Source organism: Micromys minutus (assembly GCF_963924665.1).
Source record: "Micromys minutus genome assembly, chromosome: 7".
In the NCBI taxonomy this organism is placed as follows: Eukaryota; Metazoa; Chordata; class Mammalia; order Rodentia; family Muridae; genus Micromys; species Micromys minutus.
Window position 1 is genome coordinate 45,616,139 of NC_137976.1, and position 17,849 is coordinate 45,633,987.

The 17,849-nt window shown below is 41.9% G+C and overlaps 1 protein-coding gene across 1 annotated transcript in view; it reads right to left on the bottom strand.

The window, feature by feature from the left end:
* Nucleotides 1-17,176, bottom strand: part of MORC1 (MORC family CW-type zinc finger 1) — a gene marked incomplete at both ends in the record, with an annotated part of 145,875 nt that extends 128,699 nt beyond the window's left edge. The window contains 7 exons of the mRNA XM_080919493.1: nucleotides 413-572; nucleotides 2,153-2,261; nucleotides 2,860-2,950; nucleotides 5,600-5,668; nucleotides 8,107-8,141; nucleotides 12,578-12,631; nucleotides 17,115-17,176. Of these exons, the coding sequence (XP_080775619.1) occupies nucleotides 413-572; nucleotides 2,153-2,261; nucleotides 2,860-2,950; nucleotides 5,600-5,668; nucleotides 8,107-8,141; nucleotides 12,578-12,631; nucleotides 17,115-17,176 (580 nt within the window). The remainder of the gene's footprint in view (nucleotides 1-412; nucleotides 573-2,152; nucleotides 2,262-2,859; nucleotides 2,951-5,599; nucleotides 5,669-8,106; nucleotides 8,142-12,577; nucleotides 12,632-17,114) is intronic.
* Nucleotides 17,177-17,849: the final 673 nt, after the last annotated feature.

Here is a 17,849-nt window from a genome sequence, read left to right on the forward strand (position 1 = left end):
CAGTGGCTGCCGAAAAAAATGAGGGAAAGATGTGAGCCTGGGAGAGGAGTGTCCCCCTCCCCCACACACAAGTGCACTACAGCATCCTCTCATCATTGCTAACTCTCTAATCAACACAGCATCACACAGATTCAGAAGATGCAACGGACAGCTATGTCTGCTATAAAGTTCAGGACTGAGGATCCCTGTGGGAACAGCCTTTGGCACCCTCTGCTGATTCAGAAGCTCAAGCCTGAACTGCTCTCCTTGTGTTAAGAATTTACAAGAAATCATATCTGGATTCTTTCAAGATAACACTCATAAGGATAAGAAGAATGGCTGCCCTCGTGCAAAACTGCACCTGAGATCACTGATGCTTAAAAAGTATGAAAAGAAATGCTTCGGTCAAAGATGTTGCTTTTGATAACCTTACCACATCTCCCATAGATCATGTCAAATTGCTGCATTAATTCAGCTTCGGTTTTGAATGGCGAGTATTTGTAAATGATGGACAATTCTGTGAAGAACTTCTGTGGGTCATCAGTGATATGCTCTCTTGTTCTCGTTAGCCATGAAGGCATTGGAACTACAACCTAGTTTTTAAAAACACAACAACATATTGTGAAATATAAATACACTAACATTCCTTTGTTTTATTCTAATTTATTCCATTCTTCTTGCAAATTACAAAACACTAAGTTAAAAGTAATCTTCTTCCTGAAGCCTAGACTTATAAGAAGGAGACAGATGTGTTTGTGTTTACTCAGAGTTGGGTTTTTTGTTTGCTTTTTGTTTTTGTTTGTTTGTTTGTTTCTAATTTCTATTGTCAGAGCTGCTGAAATGGCCCAGTGGAGAAAACCATTTGTCACCAACCCCTGGGATGACACACAGGTGGAAGTAAAGAAACAATTTCCACAAGTCCTCTGAATTTCCATATACATTCCATGGTGGCACAAGAGGTCAACACACACACACATACACTACACACACACACACACACACACACTCACACACACACGAGGGGAGAGATCAACAGCAGGGTTTACTGGGGACCTGACTGCAGTGTGAGGCTGGGGTCAACCAACTGATACAAATGTGGACACTAAGTAATTGTTCATTCTAGAGTAAGGCAAAGGCACATGAAAGAAAAACAAGCATGGAATAATTGGTGATGTACTCTAAGGTGACATGGTGTCACCCTTCGCAGCCTAAACTCAGGAGCACATGTGACTCTGTGTGTGTGTGTGTGTGTGTGTGTGTGTGTGTGTGTGTGTGTGTGTGTGTTTTTAAGGTCCTTTTTGATGAAAGGTGTTGCTGTGGTCCAGACCCAACCCCTGCAGCAGGCTCGCACTGCCACACTGTTCAAACCCCACATCTTCACAGAGCTGCTTATCCAGACATAGTCATATATATTGTCTCTATTGAACCCTCACTAGCCACCCAAGGCTCCCTAACCTCTCCCTCCACGGTGCTGCTTCCTGACATTTTGGCAATAATGGTCACACAAGGTCATTGGGCGGCATTCTTCCTCACAATACTACAGGTTTTTTTATTTAAACAGTTTCTGTGTGTCTGAATAATCTTGTGATAAGGCTGAAAACATTTTATTGGTGACAGTCTTTAGTTGTGTTTTTCTCCATCCACAGACTCTAACCATTGCTAAGCAGACAGTATTTGTAATATGCATATGGTGTGTTGGATTAAAATTCACATTCATAACAGAACTCAAACACTGTAAATTAATACACTGAAGTTCAGCTAAAAGAGTTGAAGATGTCACTAGAATTAGCAATTTAAGTCTATTTTGCATTCAGTTTCTTTATAAATGTATTCTAAGTCTTTGAACTCAATGGTTTATTTATTTAAAAACTGATAAATTGTGTGTGTCACAAAATGGCAGAAAGGTCTCCGGAGTCTTTTCCAAGAAATATTACTGTGCCAGAGACAGTTTCTTATTCTGGGAAATTCAGGCACAAGGAAAACAAAATTAAGTTCTCCAAAAAAGGCCTCTGGTGACCCCAGTGTATACAGACACCTTCTGTCCATTCCTCAAACATATGCCCAAATATCTAAGTCCTAATCTGCAAGGAGTTACAGCTTTCTTCACCTCCTGAGAGGGTAAATGAAAACTGCACCGTTGCCATGGAAATGGAAGGAAAGCCCCATCTCTTACCTCAGTGAGACCTTCTTTTTCACAGAAAGTCTGAGAGAAGAACAGACAGGTCATGGTCTCTTCCTTCTTTGTGAAAAGAATACAGTCTTTGCCAATTCTCATGGAGCCACTATATTCAAAATGGAGAGCACAGTGTTTTACATACAGACACCAATAAAGAAGAAACGGGGGCATGATTTTGTTTACTGGAACAGGTTGTTCTTTTCCATAACCCATCTGCTTGACTCATCCCCAGGAGCGCACAAATATTCCTTTACTTCTCAGAGTAGAACAGATGAATTTGAACAGATCCAGCCTGACACTTTTGCTTGACACACAGCTGCCTGAAAAAAGTTCCAACCAAGGCACAAAACAACAATTACCAGGCCCTGAATGGAGCCACACACATGTCACTTACACTGAAGCAAACTAAAGAAAGCTGCAGACACCACACCAATGCACAAATGTGTTTTGAGAGGCAAGAGAATGTAAAGACCCAATGACACTGAACTGCTTTTGGATGCCTGTGAAAGACGCAACTTGTTTTACATGAAAAGCTTTTTAAGATTGCAAAGAACTGAGTCAATTACAGGTATAAAGATTCCAAAGTGAGTTCAGATGGTTCCTAAAACTCAGCCACTGTTGCCAGGTTATATAAAAAAAAAAATACTGCATATTGTTGTCAGTATCAGCAAATAGTGTATAAATTAAGGGGAACCAATTCTCACCTTTTAAGCCCATTGCCATACTGCCCGATGAACTTCAAGGTTGACAACCGTTTCTTGGACGTTCCAAAGTAAATGATGTCTGAAGCCTCATCTGTAATTGACAACATGTTCTTAAGGTAGTTATGAAGAGTCTGACGTCAGCACTGAGTCCAGATGTCAGAATTTTATCCATGCTTCAGGACCCTAAGACCAGTCCATAGCTTCTGTTACAGTCCACACACAGGGACTGGTGTCATGACCCAGAGTCACAAAGATCCTCATGGGGATGTACTGAAGGTCAGACAGACATAACCATGTAACTTCAACTACAGTTTAAAACTGTGAGCCTCAGTTTCCTTTCTAAAAGAGAAAGACTAACACCACCCTAGCAACAAAGATAAAGAAAGCAAATTAAATGAGCTGATATGCCTACGAACTGCTTCACACCACCTGGAGCATAAGAAGCGTTAATGTAAATGTTGCAGTTGTCTGATAGCTAGTAACTGTCTCACAGTGTTGGTCCTGGTTCTGGTCCATGTGACACTAAGGACAGAGATACACTGTGATATTTAGTATGAAGCTAAAGACATTTGGTCACATATTTTCATACGGGAGTAAGTCCATGACAGTATTAGCTAGCACTTACTGACAGCTTCGTTATGTTAGGAAGGTTCTATGCCTCACATGCATTTTTCTCCTTCTACACTTACAGGACGGTATTAAAATCTGTATTAATGTAGTGGAAGGAAAAAGAGAAATAGAAGATCGTGTCCTACAGGCTTAAGTGAGGGAAACAAAAGATGTGATAGAGAAGCACGTGTAGCCTTACGATAGAGTAACTGGGGAGTGGCATTGAAAGTCAGCCCCAGAGAGAAAGTTCCACGTGTGGTGGTCCCACCAAATATGGCTATAAGCAGGAAAACAAGTGTTCCAAGAGAAGTCTCAAAAAGTGGACGGTGTGGAATGCAAGACTAAGAGATGCTGACCATGGAAGGGGGGGTTCTGAGCCCTATTCTGAAGCCATGGGCACTCACTAAGTGTTTTCATCAGGAAAGTGAAATCACTGACACCAAAGCCCTGACCACAGGGTACAAGATTTTCACTGCACAGTATTTGTTAAAGGTACAGAGCCTGGTCTAAATGGTGAGTTTCCGCTCAGTCAGAACTACAAGGTAAAATGGTCTCAAAAGGATAAACAACAACAAGAAACTAAAGATAAATTCATGCAACTCTGTGATATCAAGCCTTTGATATCAAGACTGGAAGAATGAAGGACAAAAGCATCCTGGAAATTGTACAGCCATCACCTGTGGGTTACATATTTAGATGACACATGCCATCTGAGATAAATTCTTCCTAATGTATCACTTGATTTCTAACTGTCTTACCTAGGGTTTCTATTGCAGAGATAAAACACCATGACCCAAAGCAACTTGGTGGGCGTGGTGAGGGTGGAGATTTATGTTGCTTACACTTCCCCACCAGTCCATCATCAAAGAAAATGAGGACCTAAGGCAGGAATCTGGAGACGGGAGCTGGACCAGAGGCTTTGGGGAAATGCTCTTTACTGACTTGCTTGTCACGCATTCTCATATCATCCGAACCCACATGCCTATGGATGGCACCACTGCCAATGGTCTGGGCGCTTGCACGTCAATCCTGAATCAAGAAAGCCTGTCTCAAAACAAATAAGCAAACAAACAACTTGGGAAAATGAACTTGTAACTCAGACTAGACGTAAATAGAGACATTCTTCACTTCAGCTTTCTACAGCCCCGTTACCACATTATACTGAAATGTGGAAAAATCTCTAATCAAAAGAGCCCTGGAAAAACTATCCAAACAAAACACGAACAAGCAGATGAGTGGGAAAGTAGGGCATTTTCTAAACTTGCCCAGTGGCTATTGGGAGCAAGAGGTGATATCAAAGCTAAGGGAAGTTAACTGCTTTCATCGTTCTCAGTCTCTCCAGAAGATGGCCACCCTTTTCTCACGCGTGTGCCTAATCAGTCCGCTTGGACTCCAACGCCATTCTTTTAAGCAGAGTGGTCAGAACCTTAGCTTAAGATACATAAAGCATCTAAGAAGACTAGATCCAAGAGAACACACAGGCAGGATCAGAGGAGACATGGCTTCAGTTGCCTGGAGTCTGCACCATGCACCTATGATGTGCTGACTGGGAGCTACCCTTAAATAGACCAGGAGAAATCCTAAAATATATTGTGGATATATTTGCTGTGACGAGAACATTCAGTCGAAGAAACTAAGCCTTTGAAGAAGAGGAAGAAAAAGTCCCACAAACTGCTAAAAATAAAGAGAAACAACCTCTCTCTCTCAAGGTTATGCAGAAAATTAATAATAGCCTAAAGGTATTAGAAATTGCCTCAGGGCTCCTGAAACTTAGAGGCAAAAGATGAGCTCAAAGTCTGTTCAGTTACTGTTTGTAGTCGTTCCTTTCCAGGTGCTTTTTTGTCTTACAACCAGTATGATTTGTCTTTCATGGGCCCTTACGATAGTATGCACAGCCATTTTGTGTCTTGGTTTAGGTGGTTAAAATGAATCTAGTTTGCCAGCTAGAATATTTAAACCTAAAAATAAAAAAAAAAAAAAAATAACTTTTTCAAAACAAGTCGTCTGCAATCTATTTGCCCTAATTGCTCCCTATCTCTGTTTGGAACAGATAGTTCAATTTATTTTTATTTTCTGCATTTGCAAACTGCATCCTTCCATAGCCAGTTAGGTATCCAGATAATTAACTTACCAGGGCTCATGCCACATCCATCATCCAGGAAACACAACATGAATCCTCCCTGCAGAGTTTCATTATCCACTGTAAGGGAAAGCAGTTATTCCTAATAAATATTGGGCTTAATTTGTTCATCAGAAAACCATGCTGCTCCCATAATTATTCTACCCCTCCTCGGCAGGCATGGGACGGGGACAGAATAGAGATGGCCACCAAATGGAGTCTTGGCTATAACTTCCTAAGAAACTGCAGGAGGAAAACAATCCCACGGCAGAACAGATTTAAATTAACACGCAGCATCTGCAGGTGGACAAGTTACGCATACAGCCGGAGAAGCCCTGCTCAGGACCTGGATCGGTCCTTGAAGCTTCAGGTAATTTTCCTCTGGGAAAGGGTAAAAGGTAACCATGAGAGGTGATCCCCGGGGATTTCTCTATCAACCTGACCGTCCCTTATGCCCTTCCAACAACACAGTAATTCTATAATAGATCAAGGCCATTCTTATTAAATTCAGCAGGCTCCCTTCTAAGTAGTTAATTCCTCTGAACGCCTTCGGTGAGTGTTTCTTTGTAGCGGCAAATATTTGCTTCTTGATGATGCTTTTGATTTCTGAAAAGGGCTAAGTCATTTGAAGTCAATTTTGATGATGAAGAGATGCCATTAAATTACATAGTCTAATCTCCCACTTCAAATGTTAGAGGTGTAACTAAAACTAAGGAGACTAATTTTAGTGCCTATGTATTCAAAGTTCAAATAGAACTCACATTGAAAATTGAGGCAGTTCTCAAGACAGCCAAAGATAAATATCTGAAAGACGCACCTAGTTGTATTTACCCACTTCTGTTACTATAATAAGATACTTGAGGCTGGATAACTTGTGAAGAGGAAAACAATATTTCTTTTGAAGGCAGGGTGCTCAGATTTCTATCTCCTGTTAATTATGTATTTCCCTAAGCAAACACCATCATCACTTACACAAGCCTCCTTTCTTCTCTAGTGCTCCTTGTTTGCACTGGGCTTTGGCCAAGACAAAAACATCATGGCAATCAAGCCTTCCGTCCCCTCCCCCACCAGGATTCGAACTCTCAATGTCCTCTGCTTCTCACTGCCTCTGTGATTGGGCTACTCTATCCAGCTGTGTTGACTTCACTCAGAAGATCTGGATTTTCCAGATGGCAGCAAAAGCTTCCTAACTTCCTCCCCTAAACACTGTGCAGCCCAATTTTGGTCAGCTGTTCATGTCACAACTCCTGCTGAAAATCCTGTCCTGACTTCCCAGAAAAAAAAAAAAAAAAAAAATCCAAGCCACATAACAAACTGTCTTATTCAGGGTTTCTATTCCTGCACAAACATCATAATCAAGAAGCAAGTTGGGGAGGAAAGGGTTTATTCAGCTCACACTTTCCACATCGCTGTTCATCACCAAAGGAAGTCAGGACTGGAACTCAAGCAGGTCAGGAAGCAGGAGCTGATGCAGAGGCCATGGAGGGATGTTACTTGCTGGTTTGCTTCCCCTGGCTTGCTCGGCCTGCTTTCTTATAGAACCCAGGTCTCCCAGTCCAGGGATGGCTCCACCCACAATGGGCTGGGCCCTCCCCCCATGGTCACTAGCTGAAAAATGCCTTACAGCTGGATCTCCTGGATCCATTTCCCCAAGGAAGGCTCCTTTTCCTGTGATAATTCCAGCTTGTGTCAAGTTGACACACGAAACCAGCCGGTACAACACTCCAACCTAATTTTATGCCTCAGCGACAGAGACTCATTTGTCCATTTATCTCTCAAACTTTTCATAACGTGAACAGGAGGAACGAGGAGAGTATCACTTATTGTGTCCCATGTCTTGGGATTTCACCATCTACATATCTCATGAACGCTAAGCACTCATTTTAACATGTTCAGACAGGAGAAGTGATACGAGATGCTGGGATCATGTCGAGGACAACATCCCCTCTCATGTGACCAAAACTAATGGCTGTGTTGGTGCAGGAAGGCGGCATTAATAGCATCTCAGAAACTCATGTCGTTAGCATCATAATCTACCAAGACTAACTAATTAGCACACAAGACAGAGGAACCACAAAGTAAGTCAATGAAGAAATCACACTTGGCTTGTGCTTTGTAGCAGTTAGACAATTACCTGTACCACATAGTCACTTACGCATTTTGAAGACTGCAACAAATCAGAAATTCTATATGCTTAATTATGAATAACTATTTTGTTAATGCAGTTTTTAAAATAAAACTGCTTCTCGTGACAAGCAAATTCATGGCTCCAAATCATTCAGAGGTTTTCACAAAACTCCAGAAGACCTCATTTTGCAAACGGGCCCTCCAGTGAGTAAGCAATTTGACCATCAGAGTATACATTTCTTAATCTGGCTCCCCACAGGACCACGGTGTTCACAAAGCACTTAGATTACACTGAAAAGCTACAAAATGTGGTGTGATTTGATGAAATAAAATAAAACCAAAGTAGCTACAGGCTTTTTATTAGAGAAAAAAAAAAGAAAATGTGTGCTCACCTGAAAACACATCAAGTCTTACAGCCCCGGCATCTCTGGAAACAATACAAAAATAACATTGATTCGCAGGGGAAAAAATGTCTTAAAAATAACATTAATCTTTATAGCTTATGTGAGGTGTAACCTATTGTCAGATATCAATACAGAAATCATAAATCACTTAAGGTAAATTTCTGCAATGGTTCATTGTACATTTATATACAAAGAACTGTCATTACCCATAATTTACAAATATTACAAAAGCTAAAACTTAGTACCTTAAAAGACTGGATATGGAATTTAGCACTAGTTACAAAAAAAGGTTCAAATGAACATAAATACAGTATTTATATTTTAAAATGTCCTAGAGAATAATAAAAAGCAATAGAATTTTTTTCATGACATATCCCAGTTCAAAAGCTGAAAAGAAAGGGAAATTACCATACCATTTGTAGCACATGAACATACTTTTAAAGGCATGTATTATATACATGTTCAAACAAAATGTGTTCCTTTGAAATGGTGGAGATTAAGGCCCAGGCCTCATTCATACTAGGAGAATGCTTTACATACCCCTCAAAATGTCAATAGAAGTTTTTCCTGTAAAGGTGAGCTATGGCCTGTGGACCCAGTCTGGCTCACCAACTGTTTTTATATATAAAGTTTTACTACGTCCAATTTTCTGAGGAACCACCAGACTGATTTCCAGAGTGGTTGTACCAGTTTACAGTCCCACCCATGGTGGAGGAGTGTTCCGCATGTGCTGTAACATGAGTTTTTGATCTTAGCCACTCTGACTTGTGTGAGGTGGAACCTCAGGGAGAGAGAGAACTATGCCAAATACAGTGAGAGGAGGCACACTGTACTCAGTCTGCCAGCCTGGTAGGAAACACTGCTTTGGCTTTTTCCTGCAGCTAAAAATACCTTAAGGCTCTCATGTCATACAAATTCTGCAAGACTCGCCGTTTCCTAATAATTTCCTGTATATAAAGCAAGCGCAGGGTGGGATCCGGACTTTATGCTCCTCTAGTCCCACTACAGTCCTGTATGAAGTGGTCAGCGTTTCCACTGTACGGCTGTGCCTTTGCTAAGAAGTGTGGATACATCGGGTGCTCAGTAAATACCACTGGACTGAAGTTAAATGTGTGCTGGGCTTGTTTGTTTGTTTGTTTGTTTTTCTTGTGTGTTAGACATCCAATAAAAGGCCGGATACATGAGAACAAATATTCTATCACTGAGCCATACTCCCAGCAGAGACTACGGGTTTTAAAGAGACAGTTTATATGGACTGTTTTCTGGATGCTTTGTGCAGCATTTCTGCTTCAGCCCGGGGAAATGTTCCTTTGGATCATTACTGTACTGGCCACACCCCCAGCACCACTCCATGTTACCACCTTCCTTCCTCTTCTCTCAGGTATTCTTTTTACGATACATAAGTTCTCATGTTTACATCCACAGGAAGTCACTAAAGTCTTGAATATGATGCAAAATTATTTATTAGAGTAACAGGGAAGTTTTACAAACTCCTTCAGGAGACCAGATGAGCATCTTCAATAAAATATTAAACGTACATTTTCTTTTGATGTTTAATATCAGCATTGAAACAAGGGTGAAAAACATCAGTATCTGCCAAAGCCAGGGGGAAAAAAAAAGACCAATGTGTTCCCTGAGGGCATCAGTGAAAGCAAAGGTGAAGGAACTGGAACAGTCCAGTCCTGGGAAGAAATGACGCCTGCCACACGCCACTTCTTCCATTGCTTCTGGGAAAGTAGGAGACAAGAGGAAGGAGATAGTGAGGGGCAGGGAGGTAGAGGAAGGAGGGAGCTGAGAGGAAAGGAGAGATCCTGCGTGTGAATGTTGAGTAGTGAGTGCATGTAGAGGAAATCTCACATATCTTTAACACTATTTATCCTTTCCAAGAAAAAAAAAAAAAAAAGTAGAATAGACCAGCGGCCAGTGAGCATGGGAATCCTGTTGTCTTCACCTCTCCTGCACTGGAGTTACAACTACACCACACGGCCAGGGGGGTTATGTGACCTCTAGGATCCTTGTGCTCACAAGACAAGTCCCTTATTGCACAAGCCCCCTCCACACCCCCAGCCCGCCTCTCGCTGCTTGAACCTTAACTTCCTTTTCTTTACAAGCTCAGTGCAAACAAGAGATGGGCTGGGGTTGGAGCTTCACAAACAGAACCGGAGAACTGTTTTCTCCATCTTCTCCCCACCCACCCTGACTATCCTCTCCCTAAAGTTCTCTCCCAGAACCCTTCCTGCTACACTCTGCTTTTAACTATGCTTCTCTCTCAAAGGAACATGTAAAACCCAGAAAAAGAGAAACCTGGCAGCTCGGATAAACTCGTTCTTTCAGAGTCAGAGATAGTGAAGCTCCTGAAAAGAGTGTTCAGAAACAGTCAGGAGGGGTATATAGGAAATCCTTGTAGGAGCAGCAGCCACTCGAAACTACAGAGAAACCAACCGTGGTGATCCTTGGGCCTGGCCCCATCCCTCGTAGCTCTGGACGTGAATTCAGTGCTCCAGGACTAAGTGCTTTATTATTTCCTAACTTACAGAAAGATAGTTGGTTTTGTTTTCTTTTCTTTTTTTTTTTTTTTTAAATAAAAAGAGTGCTAGCATCTTATTCCCCTCTTGGTGCTTAGAGGAATTCCTAGGTAGTTAGCTAATCACTACACTCTATATGTGCTCTCACAAGGCCATCTTATTTCTAAGGGTCGAAATGAGCAGCAAGCTCAAGAATCTGATATGCCTTCATCTGAAAACTACGGGGTATTTCTTGACTAGACTTGTCCCGCTGCAGAGAACGTGTTTAACAGAGAAAAGAAATATAAACAGGTCATTTTCAACTGAGCTGAGACATGGAGGTCTGAGCTAGGCATGGTGGTGTGTTCCCACAGTCCCAACACCTGGGAGGCTGGGGCTGCAAGAAGTCATGACAGAAGCCAATCTGGACTACAGACGAAGCCTGATGCCGTATATTAAGTATAGGTCTCAAGGACAACCACCAAATATACCAAAACTAGTCTTTCTTAAGTCTTCCAAAACACACTACTGGATGGATCTTAAATTCATAAAGAGGATACTTAAGCCTCATTACTTTCGTCAGAGTCAGTAAAATGTGGTACTGGGTTGTATAGCCACGTGGCTATTGAATTACTTTTGGCACAGAGCAACTGAATAACTTTGCATAACTATTAATAAACCATCTAGTCTCTCTGTACAGCATGGTCTATGTCTGTAGAGATGGCATAATGATCCCCACCTCAGAGAAACACTGAAAAGACACATGAGTTACTTGATGCCAAGTCGTAGGTGTCAACTTGGCACTCCTGGGAAGAGGGAGTCTTAGTCGAGGAACTTCTTTTATGAAAGGGGCCCATGAGCATGTCTTTAAAGGATATTTCTTGATGACTAGTACATCCCTAGGCAGATGAGCCTGAGTCATATTAAAACAACTAACAGAGCAAGCCAGTAAGCAACACTTCTCCATGGTCTTGCTTCACTTCCTACCTCAAGATTCCTGCCTATGCCTCCTGCAGTGATAAACTCTGACTCGGAAGGAGAAGCTAAATAAACCCTGTTTCCCGAAGTTGCTCTTGATCCGTGCTTTGTCACGCCAGCAGAAGGCCAACTAGGACAAGGTGAGACACACATATAAATGTGTATAAACACACGGCATACAGGAAGAGATAAGCTACAGCTACTGGTTAGTACAAATGGCTCCAAAGACAACTTCAGGGTGTGTTAAGACGTACCGTCCACTGATACATAATTCAAAAAGCAGCTGAATTCGAGAGTATCTGCTTTTCATAACTGTTAATAAAAAAGCAGGCACCCAGGATCCTAGAGTTTCAGATGTGACAGGACAAATTAAGTAAAGGTATGAAACACTCCTGTTTGGTCTTTTTGTATAGTACTTTGAATGTATAGGAAAGCAAATTACAGTACATTCCAGATTGGAGGTAATAGCTCTTAGGTCTCAAACCCTGGACAAATGCCTAATTGAGGTGCCTATTAACTTATCTAGGTGGACTCTGGCTGCCAGCCTCCCTCCCTGTTACAAGGTCCTCCTGCCTGGCATGGCCTGGCCCCTACTCTCAACTCCCCAGCTCAGGGACTGGACTACCCTCTGTCCAGCTTCTCTTTCCTATATAACCCAGCTATTTGGGGCTATGCCAGTCTCTTGTTCTCCTGGTCTCCTGAGTCACTCCTGGCCTCTTTGGCTCCTGGTACCTCTCTCCTTTTCAATCTGCCAGTCATGTTCATTCTGAACTCTCCCTCTGTCTCTGCCTCGGTCTCTGCTCTATCTTCTACCTATAGTTAAAACAACAATAACAAAACCCCTTCAACCCTTTAGGGAATAGTCATGCCCACCTTTTATTTTATTTCTTATTCACTAGTATTATAGTTTTATTTCAAATATAAATATTTGTGTCTGGAAATTTCCCCAATGATCTTTGTTCACAGATGCATCTTACCTCGCATTGTCCAGCAACTCAGCCAGCGCTCCAAAGAGGAAACTGTGAGTTGTGCTGATGAGGAAATGAAAGGGAAAAGGAAAAGATGAGGCAGGTATGCAATCAGAGGAAGGTTTCAGACACAGTCAACTTTTCTGCGTCTCTAAGCAGCTCACCAATTACAAGAGGATGAGGAATTTGATGATGGACAAGAGGGAGAGTAACACAGAAGGGAAGGGGGGTACCTGTCACTAATGAGAGGTGATAACGATATTTACCTAAAGTATATCTAATAAGTATAAATATATAACATATATGATGAACTATATTTCAATCAAATTTAGTTGTAAAATATCTTTAAAACTACTTGCAAAGACTCTGAAATAGATCTTATATATTGTAAAGCTAAAGGAAGAACACCTTCTACAGTTAATTTCATTTGTTTTTTTGTTGGTTTTATTTTTGCTTTTCGTTTGTTTGTGGGCTTCTTTGGGTTTTCTTGCTTTCGTTTGTTTTTGATTGGTTGGAGTTTGTTTGTTTTTTGTTTTGTTTTTTTCTAAGATAGGATTTCTCTAAATAGCCCTGGCTGCCCTGGAACTCACTCACTCTGTAGACAAGGCTGGCCTCAAACACAGTGATCCTCCTGCCTCCGTCTACTCGGTGCTGGGATTAAAAGCATGAGCTACCACTGTCTGGCTTATCATTTAAAGATATATTTGTTTATATTTTTATATGAATGAGCCTTTGTTTGTGCTCCATATGTAAGTGTGTGCTCCATATGAATTCTTGGTTCCCACAGAAACCAGAAGAGCTACCACAATTCCCTGGAACTGGAGTTACAGACAGCTATGAGCCACCATGCGGGTGCTGGGAATTGAAATGGGGTCCTCTGGAACAGTAGTTAGTGCTCCTAACTGCTGAGCCATCTCTCCAGCCCCCTAGTTGTTTCACTGTTAATACTTTGTAAGCATAAAAGAAATAGGCTTCACTGCACAAAGTTCGTACATTCATATGCTTATATTTTGCTCTATAAACATGTTTTACCAATAGATTGTAGTAAAAGGGAGTCTTTAAGGAATATATTATTGCTACAAATCTCTTTCATATTTTAAATTTACCTCATAAATATGTATTAAGTGGGTTGTTTCTAGGACATTAATAAATAATAGCATTTAAGAACAAATCATTTTGAGGGAATATTAAAAACCTGTAGATACAGAAGTAAGCAGGCACCCTGTTCACCCCCACTGTCTATAATTTTGTGTGGAGCTTTTTCAAAATTGGGAAGGCACTTGTACGTGAGCTTCCCTGAGCCTGTGAACTCTCTACTGAGCCCTGAGCCCTAATGGTGGTTGGCTTTTCTCTGTGTTCCCCATTTCTAATACTACCAGGAAAGGGTAGTATTAGACCCATCTTCCTCCCACAAGCATATGGACCACATGTGCAGCTTAGTCCTCATGTAGTTCTCTCAGTGACTGAAGCGGGGGCTGTACCTGCATCTGTTGCCTGCTTGTGGATCCTGTTCCCCTAACTGAGATGCCCTGTCTGGCTTCAGTGGGAGAGGATGTGCCTAGTCCCACAGTGACTTGATCTGCCAGGATGCATTGATACCCAAGGGGAGCCTCCTCTTTCTCAGAGGAAAAGGGGAGGGAGGGGGCTATGTGAAAAAGGAACAGGGAGGAGGGAGGCCTCCAATTGGGGTGTAACACAAATAAATAAGTTAATGGAAACTTCAAGCCTTAGTTTAAATGAATTTAATAAAATATACATGTAAGGCAATGGTGGCGCATGCCTTTAATCCCAGCACTTACTTGGGAGGCAGAAGCAGGTGAATCTCTAAGTTTGAGGACATCCTGGTCTACAGAGCGAGTTCTAGAACAACCAGGGCTAAACAGAAAAACCTTGTCCCAGAGAAAACAAAATACACATACATAAGCCTAATTTAACTTCAAATTCAGATGCTAAAAAAGGACTTTTGAATCAATCCTTTAAATTTTCTAATTTATTTAAAAATAAGTACTAGATGGGCTGGAGAGATGGTTCAGCGGGTAAGAGCACTGACTGCTCTTCCAGAGGTCCTGAATTCAATTCCCAGCAACCACATGACAGCTCACAACCATCTGTAATGGGATCCAACACCTTCGTCTGCTATGTCTGAGGGCAGCTACAGTATACTCATATACTTAAAATTAAAAAAAATAAAAATAAACCTAACAAAGTTAAAAAAAAAGTACTAGCTAAGGAAGAATGAGAGAGTGAAGGGGAGCTAAAGACAAGAAATTACATGTGTTTCTCTTGTATGTACAGTCTAGAAGAGGGAGGAGGAAGACCAACAGGAAGGGGGAGGGAAGACTAGAGAGTGTATTGAGTGGGGACATATAAGCAAATTACAATGACATATAGGTATAAAATACCTTATTAAACTCAGTATTCTGTAAGCTATCTTTGAATTAGCTTCATAAACCACCAAAAATATCTTGTTAACAGATATACTATTCATAGTAGTACCAAGAAAGAATGACAGCAAAAGATGGATAGGATGTCACAAAAGACTCTTCATCTGACCCCTGCACTCAAGAATTATTTCCTTTGGAACACCAAGGTGCTGGAGGTGGGAGAGGGTGGTTGGGAGAAGGAGCACCTTCATGGAGGCAATGGGGGGGGGGTGGGATTGTGGGAAAGGGATAACATCTGAAATGTAAATGCAGAAAAATTCCAATAAAAAACTTTAAGGGGGGGGGAATAATTATATCCTTTGAAGAGCCAGGGTGGAAACTCTCCAAACAGGTAAAGATCTCAGAGCAGGAAAAGACTGATTGAGACCACACTAAATGTTTCATGAATTCACAGAGCAGGCTAAAAGTAAAGGCATGTCTAGGTCATATAGGAGCTCCTGTCCCAGTGGAGAACACTGTAATATTTTTTGATGCATGCCCTTTCTATCTGGTTCACTTTTTCAACGTTCAGCCTGGAAACTTTAGAAAACAGGGGCCTGTAAGGAGCTGGGGTGGAAGTATAGTACCAGTTAACAGGCCACTTGGAAGGTGACTCACAAAAGAGATAATGTGGCTTGGACTGACATCAATGACAGATAGGATAGAAAGGATTGTTGAGTGCCTTAGAGAAAGCATTAGCTTAATTACAGAGTATGATTCTAGGGTGTAGAGACGGAATATTAAACATAGCAATCCCAGAACTTGAGAGGCTAAGTCAGAAAGACTTCAAGTTTGAGACCACTCTGGGTTACACAACAAAACCCTATTTCAAATATCAAGCAAAATGTTAGGAAGATGCCCTCATCCTGCCAGCTTAAAACCTCTGTCTATGGCAAAGCCTGCTGTCCTCTGTTACCTTAGAGTCTCACAGAGTGCCCTACACAATATGACAACCCTTCCCTGGATTTCCAATCCACTTCCATCCTTGTGGTTAAAACTTGCTCCATGGGTGGTAGTCTCTGTAAATACAAATTACTAGGTAATTCCAGCACACCACACAAGTGGCTCACCGTCCACTGCTGTACTGTGCCAAACTCCAAGTGACAAATGACACAGAAAATTCAGCCACTCGCCTTTGCAACATGACTGCAGTAGCCCTTTCTGGTCCATGGTTTTACTTTCTGTGGATTTTCATTACCCTTTGCATTACTTGGAAACCATTAAATCATGACTTTGCTTTGCTCCGCTCATCGCGGCGTATGGCTCTAAGTGGTCTGTATTATTATAGGTCTTCTCTTACTATGTCTCCTTCATCAGCTTTATAACAGGCATATATGAATGAAGGGCTCAGATATATCAACACAAACAGACGATTATCGTCATTTCTGGTTCTGTAGTAACCCAAAATTTAAAGATGCACTTGGGAAATCTTTGTCAACCGTCGTGCTTAAGAACAGACTGTACTGTTTCTTTTCTAATTTCAATTCTGTGTGCAAGGGTGTCTTGTCTTGGTATATGTACATCTGAGTACCACAGTGCATGCCTGGTACCCAGGAAGGTCAGAAGATGGTGTTAGGAGCTACAGACGGTTGTGAGTTGTCCTGTGGGTGCTTCAAATTGAACCCCAGTCCTCTGGAAGGGCAGCCAGTGCTCTCAACTGCCTTGTCTTCTCTCTAGTCTGACACCATAACAGCTACTAAGAAGACAGCAAACACATCTGACTCAGCAAAGAAGGAAAAGTGCTAGATTACTGCCCACAGCTGCTGGAATCTACACAAGCCAATTACTCTGTAAAGCAGCAAGATTTTTTTTTCTTTACAGTGTCTTGCAGAGTGTCGGTGGAAGGATTGAAAGGTGAGGAGTAAGTCTTCTAATCTGCTGGCCAATATTTAAATTTGTTAAGTGATAAACACCAGGCCATCTTTTCACACGTGGCTTTAACTGAAGGGCATCAAAATTATTCATTCTGTCCTCGGGTTGTTGCTTCTCCACTAAGTACTCACGCAGCATAAATACACTCTTAAAACAGCTCTACCAAGCTCATTAAGCTTTTGTTTTCGAGTTAAATACGGTGGCAGCACGTGGACAAAAACCACCCCATTCCAACCCCTCTGGAAACTCACGAGTTTGCGTGGATGAAATCCAGATGCAGTTTGGCCCTCTGCAGCGGGGCGTATTTGTCCATGTCTTCAGACACGGCCTGCGGGACACCAGACGACACTGATGCCTGACCGGAAACTGTTGGCCCACGCTTATTTCCACGCCCACGCCCTGGCTCCCTTGCAGGAGCCGGAGCTCAACAGACACATTCGCCCCCTGGTGTCCTCAGCGCGGAAGCTCACCCTGCAATGTGTCTCTATCTTTGAGAGATTCTCATTTTGGTTTTCTTGTTGTTCTTTTGTTTTGTTTCTGTTGTGGTTGTTTGAGACTTCATTGTCCTAAGGCTCACTATTTAGACTCATCTGGCCTTGAACTCACAGAGATTCTCTTGCCTCTATCCCAAAAGTGCTGGAATTAAAGCCCTATGCCACCATGCTAGGCCTTCTGAGAGATTCTTGAAAGCTGCTAGAAAGCGTCTGGCTTGGCCTCTTCAGAAGAGGACTTTCTATAACCTCAGACTCTCCTCTTCCTGGCACTTTCCCCATCGCTGGCCATCTGAAAAGTAAGTCATTGTAGCTGAGTCTGAAGTGAGAGCTCTTAGCCACCCCCCTTCTTTTATACCCCTTCCCTCTGAACCTTGTTGAGTCCATGCAGGACATGAACCCCAGAAAGTTATAGTCATTTTTCCTTACTTGAGTGATCCACTTGCACTCTTGTGTATGGGTTTAATTGCATCTTCCTCGCTGGAGAGTGGAGGA